The sequence below is a fragment of the Panthera onca genome, chromosome B4, assembly GCF_046562875.1.
Source record: "Panthera onca isolate mPanOnc1 chromosome B4, mPanOnc1 haplotype 2, whole genome shotgun sequence".
NCBI lineage: Eukaryota > Metazoa > Chordata > Mammalia > Carnivora > Felidae > Panthera > Panthera onca.
Window position 1 is genome coordinate 135,031,546 of NC_138345.1, and position 16,087 is coordinate 135,047,632.

The 16,087-nt window shown below is 51.4% G+C and overlaps 2 protein-coding genes across 3 annotated transcripts in view; one reads left to right on the forward strand and one right to left on the reverse strand.

Moving 5' to 3' along the window:
* SERHL2 (serine hydrolase like 2) overlaps window positions 1-978 on the forward strand; it is a 21,716-nt gene extending 20,738 nt beyond the window's left edge. For both annotated transcript variants that reach the window (XM_078449381.2, XM_078449380.2), the window contains exon 12: window positions 530-978. In XM_078449381.2, coding sequence (XP_078305507.1) covers window positions 530-643 — 114 coding nt within the window. In that variant the 3' untranslated portion in view covers window positions 644-978. The remainder of the gene's footprint in view (window positions 1-529) is intronic.
* Window positions 943-8,708, reverse strand: RRP7A (ribosomal RNA processing 7 homolog A). The gene is made up of 7 exons (XM_060656178.3): window positions 8,591-8,708; window positions 6,265-6,407; window positions 4,563-4,688; window positions 3,778-3,895; window positions 3,262-3,359; window positions 2,699-2,897; window positions 943-1,453 (listed from the first exon to the last, which is right to left on the reverse strand). The coding sequence occupies exons 1-7, from the start codon at window positions 8,661-8,663 to the stop codon at window positions 1,368-1,370; spliced, it is 843 nt and encodes a 280-aa protein (XP_060512161.1). The 5' UTR covers window positions 8,664-8,708; the 3' UTR covers window positions 943-1,367.
* Between the last annotated feature and the right edge of the window lie 7,379 nt (window positions 8,709-16,087).

Below are 16,087 nucleotides of genomic sequence, written 5' to 3' on the forward strand. Positions count from 1 at the left end.
GGTGAGGGTGGGTCTCCCAGTTGGGGAGCTGAGACTCATGCTTTGTCCCTGGGAGCACCTGGCACTTTCCGACCATCACCCACCATAAACACCTGACCCCGGGGGGCCTCTGCTAACATCTCGGCATCATCACCGGAGTGGCCGGCTGGACGGTCAGCGGGCAGTGCCTTCCTGCCTCCCAAGGAGGATCAAGTTTGAAAGGCTGCTCATTTTTCAAGCCAACCTTAAAGTGGCAGAATGAACAGCACCCCGGGTCCCTCCCCAGCCTCGCTCTACAACCTCACCGCTCAGAACAGTCCAGAAGCCCAGGGTTTGGACACTTACCCCCCCAAACAGGCCTTTCTTGCTGGCTCTGAGCCAGGCCCTGACTTAACCAGAGGGTGCCCCTGGAGCTGCAGGTCAGTCACTGCCCCGAGGGTCACTGTGAGGGACCCTCCTGAGACACAGGGAGGCAGCGGGCCCTGGGAAGAGGGGCCCACGGAGCCCCCGCATCCAGGCCTCACCTCACCACGCATCCCTCCCTCTCCAGTGGTTCCAGTACACAGAAGTCCCGGGCAATCACTACGTCCACATGAACCAACCCCAGCATGTGGCCGGGATCATCGGCTCCTTTTTGAAGAGCAGTACCCCGAACCAGCTGTAGCCTGGGCCTGGGGCTTTGCCCCGCTCCCCCCACTCACCCCCCAGACTCCCTGCTCCCGATCCCCACAGCCAGGCCAGGTGCGGAGGGGACAGGCCTCGCGGGTCTTGGAGACCAGCAGGGGCTGAGGCAGAGAAACCAAACCAGGGTTTGGAGGGATGGGGCCAAGATTCTGACTTTTGGTATCCGAGACTTCAAAGGGGAGACACTGTTTGGACCTGGAGGGTTGTCCGTTTTGTGGCCGATAATCGGCAGTGAGTGGGTAGCGGATGGAGGAAGGAAGGGCCAGGTTGCTGCCCAGCTGGATGAAAAATACAATGTTCTGTATTCGCACTGTTTCCGAGGCCGTTTCGCTGCCAGCGGGGGCCCTTCCAATGGGGGAAGGGGAGAACACAGCAGACACTTAGCCTGAGAGGAGAGTCCAGGAACAGGCCGGGAACAGAGATGAGAAGGGAGCAAGCGCTCCCCAGGCTGGTGGCGTCCTGACAAGCCCTCACACCGGGCAGGCCCCGCCAGCATGGGGCCCCGAGACTGCAGAAGCACCAGGGCCCAGGGAGGAGCTGTCGTCCGCCCCACCCGTGGGGACTCCGGCCTCGGGGGCTGGCTGACACGGTAGCCCCTCGGCCTGGGCAGCCGGGGACGAGCGTTCCAGACCTCCGCGTCCTCACCAACCGCGCACCGTCACCGTTCACCGTTCTGCTCCGTGGGGCCCGTGGGCCAACTCAGCTCAGTAGGGTCGGAATTTGCGCTGGGCCCGCATCAGTTCAATCCTCTGCTTGTCCTCCTCAAACTTCTTGCGCAGCTGGGCTAGATCTAGGGCGGGAAGCACAAGGGGAGATGGGGCCGGATCGGTCAGTGTGGCCCCGTGGGGGGTGGGGGTGGGGCTGTGCCGCGTGGCCCCCAAGCCTGCTGGCCTCTGCTCTGAGAAACGGTTGGGACCTTGCATGGAGACTGACTAGCATGCAGGCCCAGTCAGAGGGTGGAAGCTGAAGACAGGGCGGCACACCTGAGGTTTCAGAGGAACCTCCTCAGTGAAAGAAAAAGCACGGAGAAAGCAAGGCACCTGCTCCCTTCCCGCCCCTACCCCACAGACCCAAGGTGAAGGCAGGTGGCTTTGGGGGTGTCAGGAGCCCCCGGGGCACCTCTCCCAAACCCTCCCCGCTGCAGCAGTCAGACTGGGGACAAGGTCGGGAAGTAAAGGGACTCCGCCCTGAGAGTGCCACGGAACCCAGATGGCAGTCTGTCACCAGGTGAGCAGTCGAGGAGCCCAGAGGGAGGGCTGGCAGAGGCCCGCCGTCGGTGAATCTAGACAAAAGGGCAGGAGCGGGGGTGCAGGACACAGTGGGGAGCAGCAGTGAGGCCGGGGAGGGCACGGTGTGCCGGGCGGCAGGTTACCACCTGCCGCAGAGCTCGTCCCCCTGCCGAGGCCGGGGCCAGGGCCAGGGCCAGCACCCTCTCCCCCGGGCCCCCGGGCAGCTGCCCCGCAAGCAGGGGAATCGGGGGCCACGGCAGCAAGCTCAGCATCATCGTGGCCATGAGTCAACCACAGGCGATCGCTCACCCCAACACTCTCCTTGTGGGCCCCCCCCACCCACACATGGCGCCCACGCGCACTCTTTCTCTCTCTCTCACTCACACACACACGCACGGTGCTCACTCGAGACCCCCCCCCCCCCCAAATCACGTCCAGCAGCGGCCCTCTCTGCACCCGGTGAGCACTTGAGATCCACCCTCTGCCACACGGCCCCTTGCTGGAGGCTGACAGGTTCCGGCACCAACTGCTCAGGGCTCTGCAGCCTCTAAGCAACCCAAGGGCCCCCACAGCTGCCGTTGGGGAGCCACGAGGGGACCACCACGGGGGATGCTGCAGGCTGGGACCCCCAACTCCAGAGCCTATCGGGAAGTCTGTGCCCAAGGACACCCCCACCCCGCACCCAGGTCTGGCCGCCCTCCAGATCTCTGAGTTCCGGCCGCGGCTGGCAGCAGTGGCCACGGGCCGGGCCGGGCCGGCCCCGAGGGAAGCGGGGCTGAAGCACAGGGGCCCGGGGCGCTCCTTACGCTCCATCTTGGTCTCTCGGTGCTGCCAGGCGTAGAAGTTGAGCAGCTCTTTGCGGGCGCGCTTCCGTCTCTCCCTCTCCAGCACCCGCAGGCTCGCCGCCTCCGTCCGGGGTAGCACCGGCCGCCGGCCCCGGCGCGTCACCTTCACCCAGCCCTCCTCGTCCGGAATCCCTTCCTCCTCCTTGGCCTTGGCCTCCTCCTGCAAGGAACAGACCCCGTGATGGGCAGGCGCCTGGGACCCGCCCTCCTCTCGTGGCTCTCTCCCTCCTGCGCCCGGAACGTCCCCGGGCACACATCACCACCTGCTGCGCCCTCTCCCTCCCGGTAGCTAAGGACGGGGGGACGGGGGAGCACAGGGGTGCCAACGCTGCCTCCTCCCTCAGACTGTTTTCCACAGACCACTTGGAGACTAGAGGTCACCCAGCTAGGTGACCCAGGACTCAGAAGGGAAAAGAGGAGTAACCGGGACAGGCTGCCACCGCCCCTCCTCCTCAGGAGCCACACACAACACCCACGACACCTCCTTCCCTGTGGCCGCGCAGCCGCCCCTCCCGAAGCCCCACCTCAGCTAGCCTCTTGTCATACGCCTCCATGAACGTGTCCACTTCGACCCTCAAGGCCTCAGGGTCCGGCACCGAGTCTGTGTAGTTGCTGACCCACTCTGAGGGAGAAAGGAGTGAGGGACGGGGCCTCCTCAGGCCCGATCCCTCAGGGCCAGCCAGTCAGGATCTTTTTTTTTTTTTTTTTTAAAGTGGGCTTCATACCCAGCATGGGGCTCGAACTCACAACACTGAGATCAAGACCTGAGCCGAGATCAAGAGCCGGACGCTTAACCCACTGAGCCACCCGGGCGCCCCCCAGTCAGGATGTTCTTCCACAGGCCACGAGGATGGCGACGTGTGGCCCAAGCTTCGGGAGCTAAGAAGAGTCTAGTGGCGGCGAGCTGGGCCCTCACCTCCGGCCACCCTGAGTGCCAGGCCCAGGCCTCCCAGGCACACGCAGCAGGCACGGCCCCCACAGCGCCTCCCCGCCAACCCAGGGCCCGGGACGGAGGTGCCCGACATCGCCGCGGTACTGACTGTGAACGCCGCTCTTCACAGGGTGACTGTCTGTCGAGACCAGCAAAGGGCCCTTCAGGGCTAAGGCAGCCGACACCCCACCTGGCTTCTGGAACACCACGTAGGCTACCTGGAACCCCTGGGGGAAGAAGGAGAGAGGTCAGAATGCCAGGGCCCTTCCCGTCCTCCCAGTCACCCAGCACCAGGGATGCCACCTGCCCTCAGCTTGACTTGCTGCTGGACCAGGGGATGTGTGCTGGGCTGTTCCGCCACGAAGATAAGCAGAAAGTGATCTGTAATCCTGGGGAGGGACGGCCACGCTCCTGATCTTCCCACTGGTGCTAGAAGCGACCCAGGCGAGGTGAGACACTCGGGACCTTCCTCCCAGTTATGGGAGGGACTCTGTGAAAAGCAAGCTCACCAAGCACCACGGGCGGACACCAGTTCACACGCGCTATGCCCGGAGCAGGTGCCTCACGTTTCCTCAAGGGGAAACGAGACCAGGCCATGGGGCCTAGAGAGGAATGGACTTCGGCGGACTTCGGGAGCTCAGAGAGGCTTTCCCCCAGGATGCTGGGAAGAGCTAGGCAAGAAGCTAAGGTATGTGGCAGATGCAGGGAAAGGAGCAGGGCGCCGTCTGCCCAACAGGCATCCTCAACCACACGAGCGAGGACTGGCCTAGGACCACGGGGACCGCTCAGCCGCCCTGCTGTCACCCTGCCACCACCGCCCCACGCACACCGCGGACGCTGTCCCAGCCCCACCTCGCGCCCCATGCGAGCAGACCGCAGAACTTGAATGCCTACCCGAACGGGCGCGGGGTGAAAAAACTTGGACTTTGGTTCCTCTGAGCGGTCAGCAAGGTCCGGCTTCTCCTGTAACTCCACAGACTGGACGGGGCCGCAGGGAGAGAGGAGGCGGGCCAGGCACTCCTGCCGAAGCGGGGGCAGGGGGTTGGGGAGGGGGGAAGCTCGGCATGAGAGGCAGCAGGGCCTTCTGGAACCCCCTCTGCCCAGGGCAGCACCACTGGGGGCGCGGTCTCAGAGTCCATGTGTGCCCAACGAGGGGGGCGCACACACAGGCCCGGGCAAACCACATCCTCCTCGGCACCGTCCCAATCCTGCCTCCCGTGGCCCATGACGTCAATCTTGTGAATTTTCACGTTCAAAACTCTGAGCAGAAAACCGCAGTGCCGCTGGCCAGGGGACGTGGGAGGAAGGAGGCAGAGTGCGAGACAGAATCCAGGTATAAGCCTTTTGGGGCTTTGCTGGAAGCACATGCCCAGGAGGGGGTTTGGTTTGTCCCTGAAAGGGCTTCCTCACTTTGAAAGGCCATCTCGCTGAAAGATCAGTCCTTCCCTACCAATTTCTCTGGGTGAGTGATCCCCAAAGTAGGACCAGGTTCTATTACAAGAATAGGTGAGGACGTTTGGGGGTTATGCGGAACATTCTGATGTTAGGAGACAACCGGCTAACTTTTCCTCCCCACAGCAGCCGTTTAAAACTGAAGTTAAATCAATGTTGTAGTTGCTGGACTCAGGCTGGCGGTGACCCTCGTTGGGGGGCGGGGGGAGGGGCATGAAGGGATTTCTTGGGCTCAGGTCATGTTCGGTTTCTGGGTGCTGAGCACACGGGGTGTTCCGTCTGTGAAATGGAGCGAGCTGTGCGCTAGGGCCCAGGCCCTTCTCTGTATACACAATACGGTTCAGGAAAAGGTAAAAAATGACGCCCTCTCCTCTGCTTCTTTCTCTAGAACAATCTTTTAGAAATCAGTATTTCTTTTTTGAATCCCAATTCACCTAAAATCCAGCAACTCCCTTAGTTTCTCTTCTATAAAGTTATGGAAGGCAAAACTTGACTGTTTTTTGTGAAAGAAAGTTCATGTCTGGATAGATTGAGAAGTACTTTTATATTTTTCTTACGGAGATGTATCACTTTTATAATCAGGGAAAAACATGTAATTCAAACAATTCTGGGTAGTAGTAAGAAGCTTTGAGCTCCTCAGAACTATAGTTTTTAACTTTTTTTAAAGTTTATTTATTTATTTGGGGGGTCAGGGACAGAGGGAGGGAGGGAGAATCGCAAGCAGGCTCCACACTGCCAGCGTGGAGCCTGATGTGGGGCTTGAACCCATGCACCACGAGATCATGAGACCTGAGCCGAAACTCAGAGTCAGAAGCTCAACCGACTGAGCCACTCAGGTGCCCCATAAAACACAGCTTTAAAAAGCCATTTCCGGGGCACCTGGCTGGCTTGGTCCAGTGTGACTCTTGATCTCAGGGTGGTAAGTTTTTAAGACCCATGTTGGGTGTAGGGATTACTTAAAAAAAAAATTTTTTTTAAAGCCACTTCCTATCAAGAGACAGAGGCAGACCTCTAGATTCTCCCTTGGGGCTTCAGTTAGATGCTTCCAACTCACCACTGAGGACTTGGTGAAGGCCAGTGGGAGCCCAGCCCTGCCTGGGACTCCTGGCCAGCGCTACAGGTTCCCTCCCAGACACCCGCTCACCTCTGTGCAGTATGGGGGCACATTGAGGACAAAAAGCGTCCGCTTCTGAGGCCAGGACGACTTGGTGCCTTCTCGAACTCTGTGCTCTCTCACGTAGAGGTAGTGGGAAGCCTGCTGCTTTTCCGAGAACTTGATCGGGATGGCTGGACGGGAAATGGGGGCAGGGGTGGATGGCGTGAAAATCAAGTTCAGGCTGTCCCTTTCTAGTTCTGTCTATCCATTCCATCACTGAGCCCTTCCCCTAGGCAAGGCCTGTGCAGGAATTGTGCAGGCTGGGAGAGTGAACGAACAGAGAACCTGCCCAGGAGGGGCTCCCAAGCCGGTGGGGGAGAGAATGTAAACGGGCAATTATTACAGGTGGGGAGCGAAATGAGAGGGGAGTTCAAACCCTGCGGCTCTTGGGGTCAACACCAAAATCCCGACAATGGCTGGAGGCCTTGCCAGATCCTGACCACCTTTCACCTCTTTCCATCCCCTCTTTCCCCAACCACTGTGTGGGCCCGCCACTCCACCTTCTCCCTATTCCTCAAGGAAGCCCAGACTTCACCTGTGCTCACACATTTCCCTTTACCTGAAACATCAACTCTCCTCCCTCCACCCGTGCTTCAGGTTTTCTTTTTAAGTTTATTTATTTTTAAGATTTAAAAAAATGTTTATTTATTCTTTTTTTTTTTAACGTTTATTTATTTTTAAGACAGAAAGAGACAGAGCATGAACGGGGGAGGGGCAGAGAGAGAGGAAGACACAGAATCTGAAACAGGCTCCAGGCTCTGAGCAGTCAGCACAGAGCCCGACGCGAGGCTCGAACTCATGGACCGTGAGATCATGACCTGAGCCGAAGTCAGACGCTTAACCGACCAAGCCACCCAGGCGCCCCCAAAATGTTTATTTATTCTTGGGAGAGAAAGCACTAGCGGGGGAGGGGCAGAGAGAGAAGGAGACACAGAATCCGAAGCAGGCTCCCAGCTCTGAGCTTGACAGCCCGACACGGGGCTCTAACTCACGGACCGTGAGATCATGACCTGAACCAAAGTCAGATGCTTAACCAACTGAGCCACCCAGGCACCCCTTAAGTTTATTTACTTTGAGAGAGAGAGAGAGAGAGAGAGAACGAATGGGGGAGAGACAGAGAGAGAAGGAAACAGAGGATCTGAAACAGGCTCTATGTTGACAGCAGAGATCCCAATGCGGGGTTCTAACTTACAAACTGTGAGATCATGACCTGAGCTGAAGTCAGACACTTAACCAACTGAGCCACCCTGGCATCCCCTATCCTTCAGGCTTTAACTTCCATGGAGAGCCTTTCATGCCAAGTTAGAACCACCTGCTCTGTGCCCTGCCAACACCTCTCATGGTCTCTAAGCCTCCATCTGTGTGATCATTTGGATAATCGCTGACATTCCTGTAATGCTAGGGACTGTTTTCTGTTCTTCTCACCACCTTCTTCAGAGCACAGTACCTGTGCTCAGGAAGCTCCCATGGGAGCGGGAGATGGCAATCAACGAGAAAGCACGGAACAAGATTCTATCAAATATGAAAGAAAGGGGAAAACAGTGCAGGGTGGTCGGGTGGCAGAGGCCTTTAGACAGGCCATCAGAACGGCCTCCTTGAGGAACTGACATTAAAGCCAGAAGGCACAGCTGTGTGAGGCAGAGGAGGGCACAGCAGGTGCACAAACCCTGAGGATGTAAAGACTTTGTTGTCTCAGAGGAACAGAACAAGCTTTAGGTCAGCCGAGCCAGAACATGGGGGTGGGGGTGGGGGCCCACACAAATCAAAGTAAGAAGTCTGGATTTTGTTTTAGGTGCCGACTCGTAAAACCACTGGAGTGAGTTCTGTGGGTATGGAAACACAAGTAAGCCTGTGAGGCAAAATACTACTTCTGTCTGACTTTAGAAAGAACATCCTGGCACCTGGGCGAACGGTACGCAGGGGCAAGAACAGAAGCATGAGAACCGATTAGGAGGGCACAGCCAGGTGAGGGCTGACAGGGGCCAGACTAGGAATTGCAAAGAGATGACAGGAAGTGGCTGGGCTCACCTGCGGGGCGGGGGAGGTGGAGGTGTGAAGACGGACACGGGTTTGTCCTGGGGAAGAGTGTGGACAGACATCGGTTTGTTTACCTAAGGGAAGCGTTGCCCCAAATGGGCTCATCCCTGGAGAACGCCGCCAGACGCAAGCAGGGCGCAGCATGGAGCTCGCGGACCTCGGGGCCTCCGGGACTCACACCCAACAGCGCGGCCGCTCCCGGGGTCCCCTTGCCACCGCCGCCTCCCGAGCCAACTCCCGGAGAAGCCTGGCCATCCCCGGACCCGCAGCTCCTCACCTGAATACCCGGGCGGGCTCGGAATCCCCTGCTCGGAGCCCCGGGCCCCACGCTTCCTCCTGCGCGCCACCATCTTGCCAACCGGAAGCTGCGGGGGCCGCTGGGAGTTGCAGTTTGGCGCTCGGAGCCCGACCGTTTCCATGACGACGGCGCCGCGTGCGGGCCCGCCCCCTTGGCTCCAGGCCCGCCTTCCCGCCCTAGTACGTTAAGGGCGCAACCTTTGTTCGCTCTGAGTAAGGTCAGCACGTAAACGTTCGAGTAAAGGTCCGGATGAGGTTGGAACGCCACCATCCATCCATTCCAGAAATGGCAAAGGAAGCCCCATTGAAGTTGGCCGTTTTAACTAGCCATTTTTTAAGTGTACAATTCAGTGGCATTAAATACGTTCTCATTATTGTGCAAACCGTCCTCAATATCCATCTCCAGAATTTTTTATCCTCCCAAACTGAAACTCTACCCGTGTCCTCCTTCCCCCAGCCCCTGGTAACCACCCCTCTATTTTGTTTTTGTTTTGTTTTGGTTTTTTTATTTTTTTAAACGTTTATTTATTATTGAGAGACAGAGACACAGAGCATGAGCAGGGGAGGGGCAGAGCCGGGGGTGGGGGGTGGGGGTGGGAAGGGGGCCCGGGAGGCACAGAATCTGAACCGGGCTCCAGGCTCTGAGCTGTCAGCACAGAGCCCAATGTGGGGCCGAACTCACAAACAGGGAGATCATCACCTGAGCTGAGTCGGACGCTTAACCGACTGAGCCACCCAGGCGCCCCTCTACTTTCTGTTTCTATGAACTCGACTATTCTAGCTAGGTACCTCATATAAATGGAATCATACAATATGTGTCCTTTTGTGTCTGGCTTAGTTCACTTAGCATGTTTTCTTGATTAATCCACGTAGTGGCATGTCTCAGAATTTCCTTCCTTTTTAAGGCTGAATAATATTTCATTGTACGTATAGATCATATTCTGCTTATCCATCTGTCTACGGACATTTGGGTTTTTCTACTTTTGACTATTGTGAATAATGTTGCCGTGAAATGTTCTATACAACTTCGTGCAGACATATTTTAATTTCTCTCGGATATATATCTAGGTGTAGAATTTCTTGATCATATGGTAACTCTATGTTTAACTTTTTGAGGAACTTCCAGACTGTTTTCCAAAGGCTGCATCATTTTAAAATCTCACCAGCGGAGCATGAGGTTTCCAAATTCTCCACATCCTCGCCATTATTTGTTATGCCTATATTTTGATCATAGCCATTCTAGGGGATGTAGAGAGACATCTTATTGTTGTTGTTTTTTTTTTTTAATGTTTATTTTTGAGAGAGAGAGAGAAAGAGCGAGCAGGGGAGGCACAGAGAGAGAGAGAGGGAGCCAGAGAATCCTAAGCAGGCTCCACGCTGTCAGCATAGAGCCTGACTTGGGGCTCAAACTCACAAAATGTGAGATCCTGACTGACCTGAGCTGAAATCAAGAGTGAGATGCTTAACCAAGCCACCCAGGCACCCCTCTCATTGGGTTTTGATTTGCATTTCCCAAATGATTAATGATGTTAAGCACCTTTTCACGTGTTCATTGGCCATTTGTGTATCTTTTTTTACTTTGAGAAATGTCTACTCAAAGTCTTTGCTCATGTTTTATTGGGTTATTTGTACTTTCATTGTTGCATTGTAAGAGTTCTTTATCTCTCCTGGATGCAATTACCTCATAAAATATATGAATTGCAAAGATTCTCTCCTATTCTGTGGGTTACCTTTTCACTTTCTTTAAGGTATTCCTTACAGCATGAAAGATTTTAACTTCGATGAAGTTAAACTTTTTTTTGAGAGTATCCGTTGTCTTCACCATTTGTTAAAAACACTGTTCTTTCCCTGACTGAATTGTCTGGCACCCGTGTTGAAAATTTAATGGACAGATATATGAGGCCTTAATTTTGACTCTCCATTCTATTCCATTGGTCTGTATGTCTATCCTTATGCTAGTACCATAGTGTCTTGATTACTGTAGTTTTATAGTTAAGTTTTGAAATCAGGAAGTGTGAGTTCTTCAACTCTCCTCTTTTTCAAGACTGTTTTAGCTACTCAGAATCCCTTTAAATTCTTTCAACAATGCCTTGGAGTTTTCAGAATATGTTTTACGCTTATTTTGTTAAATTTATCCTATTTTACTGTTTGATTCAATGCTAAGTGGAATTATTTTTCTTAATATGATTTTTTAAAATGGTATCTCTGTGTGATTTTATTTATTTACTTATTTATTTATTTATTTATTTATTTATTTATTTATTTGAGAGAGAGAGAGAGAGAGTTTTTGCTTAAGTGGGGGAAGGGTCAAGGGAAAGGGAGAGAGAGAATCTTAAGCAGGTGCCACACTCAGTGAAGAGCCCAATGAGGGGCTTGATCTCAAGACTCTGAGATCATGACCTGAGCTGAAATCAAGAGTTGGATGCTTAACCAACGGAGCCACTCAGACACCCCCACCCCATGTTAATAAGATTATTTATTCATTCATTTAAAAATTTTAAGTTTATTTATTTTGAGAGAGAGAGAGAGAGAGTGTGCGTGCACAGGGGAGGGGCACAGAGAAAGAGGGAGAATCCCAAGCAGGCTCCATGCTGTCAGGGCAGAGCCCAATGCAGGGTTTGATCCTACGAATTGTGAGATCATGACCTGAGCCAAAATCAAGGGTCGGACCCTTAACCGACTGAGCCACCCAAGTGCCCCTTAAGGTGATTTTAAGATTTTTCGTTGTAAGTATATTGATTGATCTCGTATTCTGCAACATTGCTACGTTTGTTAGTTGTAGTAGTCTTTCAATGGATTCCTTAGCATTTTCTGTATAAAGACCATGTCATCTACCAAGAGAGATCATTTTCCTTTTGTCTTTCCAATCTGCACGATTTTCTCTGGAACTCCCCCACTCCTCCCCCCCATCCCCAAACTCCCTGGCTAGAACCTCTAGTGCACTGTTAAACTGAACTGGTAAAAGCAAAAAACAAAACAAAACAAAACAAAACAAAACAAATAAACAAGCAAACAAACAAAAAAACACCCCAAAACAACCACAAAAAAGAAGGGGTAAAAGCAGACGCCCTTGTCTTGTCTCTGGTCTTAGAGGAAACACTTTCAATTTTTAACCCGGGGATTATGGGTTCCATTGTGACCAAAGAACACACTGTATGATCTCAATTCTTTTCCATCTGTTGAGATTTGTTTTTTGGGCCAGGATATGGTCTACCTTGGTATATGTCCCATGGTTTTGAAAAGAGTGTGTCTTCTGCTGTTGGGTGGAATAGTCTTTGTTGATTGGATCCTGTTGGTTGATGGTGTTAAGTTCTACATCCTTGCTGATTTTCTGTCTAGTTGTTCTATTGCTGCAAGGGGTGTTCAAGTCTTCAGGTGTGGACTTGCTATTCTTTCAATACTACCAGATTAGCGTCACACGTTTTGCAGCTCTGTTATTTGGTAAATACATATTTCAGATTATATCTTCTTGGTGGATTGACTCTTTTTCTCACCATATAATGTTCCTCTGTCTCTGGTAACTTTCTTTGCTCTGAAGTCTAATATATCTGATACTTATATAATTGCTTTTGGGGGACTACTTGTATGATATGTACTTTTCAGTCCTTTTACTTTCAACCTTATATTGTCATATTTGAAGTGAGTCTCTTGCGGAAGCATATAGTTAGGTCATGTTCTTTCATCCACTTCGCCAACCTTTCAATAGATATATTTAGACCATTTACATGTGATACACCGTACTTAGTGATCTTAGTGATCTATGTAGTCTCCCATTTTATTTTTTTTCTGCCTTCCTGTGGGTTACTTGAACATTTTTAAAGAAATCCTTTTTATTTTTTTATTTTTAAAAATGTTTACTTATTTTTGAGAAGGAGGGAGGGGCAGAGAAGATTGGAGACCCAGAATCCGAAGCGGGCTCTGAGTTCTGAGCTGTCAGCACAGAGCCCGACGAGGGCTTGAATTCACAAACTGTGAGATCATGACCTGAGCCAAAGGTCAGGATGCTTTTAACTGACTGAGCCACCCAGGCGCCCCAATCCTTTTTACTTATTATTTATTTATTTATTACATATTTACATCTGTAGTGTTTTGGTTGTATTATCTTCTTTGAGTGGTTGTTCTAAGAATCTCATCATATATACTGGTTACCACAGTATATTTTTGTTGACATTTTACCATTTTAAGTGTAGAAACCTCTCTATTCCCCTCTCGCCTTCCCGTTTATAAAGCAATTGCCTTAAATATTTCCTCTGTGTACATTTCCTCTATGTACATCAATATTATAATTTTGGTTTCAACCATTAACCACAATTTAGAAAACTCATGGGAAAGATATTTTTATTTACCCATAGTTTTACTATTTCTGTTGTTCTCACTTCCTTTCTAGAGAGACAAAGTTTCCTTCTTTTACTTTTTAGTTTTTAATTTTTAATTTTATTTTTAATATTTATTTTGAGAGGAGGGCACAGAGAGAGAGAGAGAGAGAGAGAGAGGCAGAGAGGGAGGGAGAGAAAGAGAATCTCAAGCAGGCTCTGCACTGTCAGCGTAGAACCCGGTGCAGGTCTTGAACTCACGAACTGTGCGATTGTGACCTGAGCAGAGATCAAGTTGGACACTCAACTGACTGAGCCACCCAGGCGCTCCTCCTTTTTCAGTTTTTCCTTTAAGTTTAGAGAAATTTAAAGCCATTATTTTAGGGTAGGTCTGCAGGCAACCAATTCCCCTAGTTTCCCTTCATCTGAGAATGTCTAAGTTCCCCCTAATCCCTGAGATTTTTCTTTGCTGGACACTGTGAAAGATACACCACATTCTTCTCATCTCATGGTTTTTGGTGAGAAACCTGTCACTCACATTGTTCTTCCTTTATAGATAAGGTGTCATTTTTCTTTTGCTGCTTTAAAATTTTTTTTTTTTATTTTTTTAAGGTTTATTTATTTTTGAGATAGAGAGAGACAGAGCATGAACGGCGGAGGGTCAGAGAGAGGGAGACACAGAATCCGAAACAGGCTCCAGGCTCCGAGCTGTCAGCACAGAGCCCGACGCGGGGCTCGAACTCACGGACCGCGAGGTCGTGACCTGAGCCGAAGTCGGCCGCTCAACCGACTGAGCCACCCAGGCGCCCCCAAAATTTTTGGTTTTGGCTTTTCAGAAGTTTGGCTATGATGAATCTTGGTGTTAACTTCTTTAGACTTATTTTGTTTGGGATTTTCAGAGCGTCTTGAATCTATAGGTTTAAACCTTTCGCCATTTCTGGGGAGTATATGGTTGTTATTTCAACTACTTTTTCAGCCCCGATTTTTCTTCTCTCCTTCTGGTACTGATGATGACACAGATTTTAGATTTTTTGTTATAGTACCATAGGTCCATTGTGCCCCCACCATCTTTTTTTAAGTATGTTTCCTCTCTGTTCAGAGTTCAGATTTGGTAATTTCTATTGTTTTACCTTCAAGGATTTCTCCTCCATTGCTTCTTTTTTAGTAATTACATTTTTCAGCTCTAAATGATTTCGATTTTCTTTGCTGACCGATTTGTTTTTTCATTTATTTCAAGTGTGTTCACAATTACTTGTTGACGCTTTTATGATGGCTGCTTTTGAGTCTTTGCCAGAGAATCCTAACCTCTCTGTCATCTCAGTGTTGTCCTTTCCCCTCGGAGATTCTCCTGACCTTTTCTAGGAGTGAGTTTTGACTGGAACGTGGACACTTGGGGTTGCTACGAAGACCGAATCCCACTTCATCTTGTTACAGCACACCCCCTCCGGTAGGGATGGAGAGGCACCACTTAATTACTGCCAGGTTCAGGTTCCTTGCTTGAGGTCTGCTGATGCCCAGGGTGGGAGCGCCTCCCGGTTACTACTTTGTGGGGTGAGTTCCATCATGCGTTACACCTCTGCTTACAACGCCCTGGTTGGGAGGGGCTGGGGGGCCTCATTTCTCAGGTGGCCTCCCGTGACACCAACCGCAAGTTCCAGCTCCCTGCCTGGCCTTCTCTGATACCACCCCAACAGGAAATTTGGGGTGTCCCCAGTACAACCTAGCTAGGAGAGAAGCCTAGGTTCCCACTTTGGCGTATGTTGGCAAAGTCAGGGTGTTTCTTCTGTGGTTTGGCTGGAGTTTTTAGTCTTGCTAAGCCATCCCTATTCTGGCCCTTATTTGGGCTTGTGTCTGCTGCTCCAGCACTGGCCGGGAGATGTGAAGCAAAGAGAAATCCATGGAACTCAGTGCAGGTAATCTGCTCTCTCTCCACCTTTCAGGCTTATGCTTGTTTTATATAAAATTTCCAGGGCTGGGGCGCCTGGGTGGCTCAGTCGGTTAAGCGTCCGACTTCGGCTCAGGTCACGATCTCACGGTCCGTGAGTTCGAGCCCCGCGTCGGGCTCTGGGCTGACGGCTCAGAGCCTGCAGCCTGCTTCCGATTGTGTCTCCCTCTCTCTCTGCCCCTCCCCCGTTCATGCTCTGTCTCTGTCTCAAAAATAAATAAACGTTAAAATAAATAAAATTTCCAGGGCTGTATTTAGTGGAAAGGATAAAGGTAAGTTTTCCATCCCGCCTTTCCAGAAGAGGAGCTGTTCCACTTTTAATACCATAATAAAACCATGTGAAAATGTGCAACGGTACAGCCACTGTGGTAACTGAAATAGCAGTTCCTTAAATTACAAACAGAATTACCACGTGATTCAGCAATTCCACTTCTGGGTATGGACCCCCAAAGTTGAAAGTAGGGTCTTAAAGAGAAATTTGTATACCCGTGTCCACAGCAACATTCTTCGCGATAGCTACAAAACGGAAGCAATCCAGCCGTCGGTCCACAGACCAATAAGAAAAATGTGGTATATGCGTACCATGTAGGATTCGTCAATTTAAAAAGAAAATTCTGATGTATGCTACCTGGCAGAAGCTTGAGGACATTTTGCTAAATGAAATAAGCCAGTCATACTGTAGGATTCTACCTACGCGAGTAGTCAGAATCTCGGAAAGTATACGAATACTTGCCAGGGTTTGGGGGGGGGGGGGGGGCGGGGGAGAACGGGCAGTTGCTGTTTCATGTGAATAGCCTTTCAGTTCTCCAAGATGAAGAGTTACAGGGAGGATGGTGGTGATAGGTGCACAATGTGAATGTATCTACCACCACTGAAGCACACACTCACACATGGTTAAGATAGTAAATCTTATGTGTATTTTACCACACACACACACACACACACACACACACACCCATCAACGAATTACTTTCTAATGTGTAATTGGTCGAAGGTCAATTTCGCTGAGGAGCTGAACTTCAAACCAAGGCCAAATTCGGGCTCTCTTGTTCGCCATGAACAGACCTGATTCTATGTCAGGGCTGACGATGTCGGATACCCAGTGAGGCATTTCAGGCCCAGGATGTACCGAGGCACAGTGCCCGGTGCCTCACAGACTCATGCTCACGTCCCAGGCTGAGGAAACTGGGGTTCGGCAAGTCCTGTGAGGAGCTGCGCA

Bases quoted from the DNA above. Each gene is read 5' to 3' on its own strand.
- RRP7A (XM_060656178.3), bottom strand. From the start codon at position 8,663: ATGGTGGCGCGCAGGAGGAAGCGTGGGGCCCGGGGCTCCGAGCAGGGG. The intron at 3,896-4,562 runs GTAGGCATTCAA...TTCTTCCCCCAG, and splicing joins TTCACCCCGCGCCCGTTCGG to GGGTTCCAGGTAGCCTACGT. The intron at 1,454-2,698 runs GTAAGGAGCGCC...TTCCCGCCCTAG, and splicing joins CCGAGAGACCAAGATGGAGC to ATCTAGCCCAGCTGCGCAAG.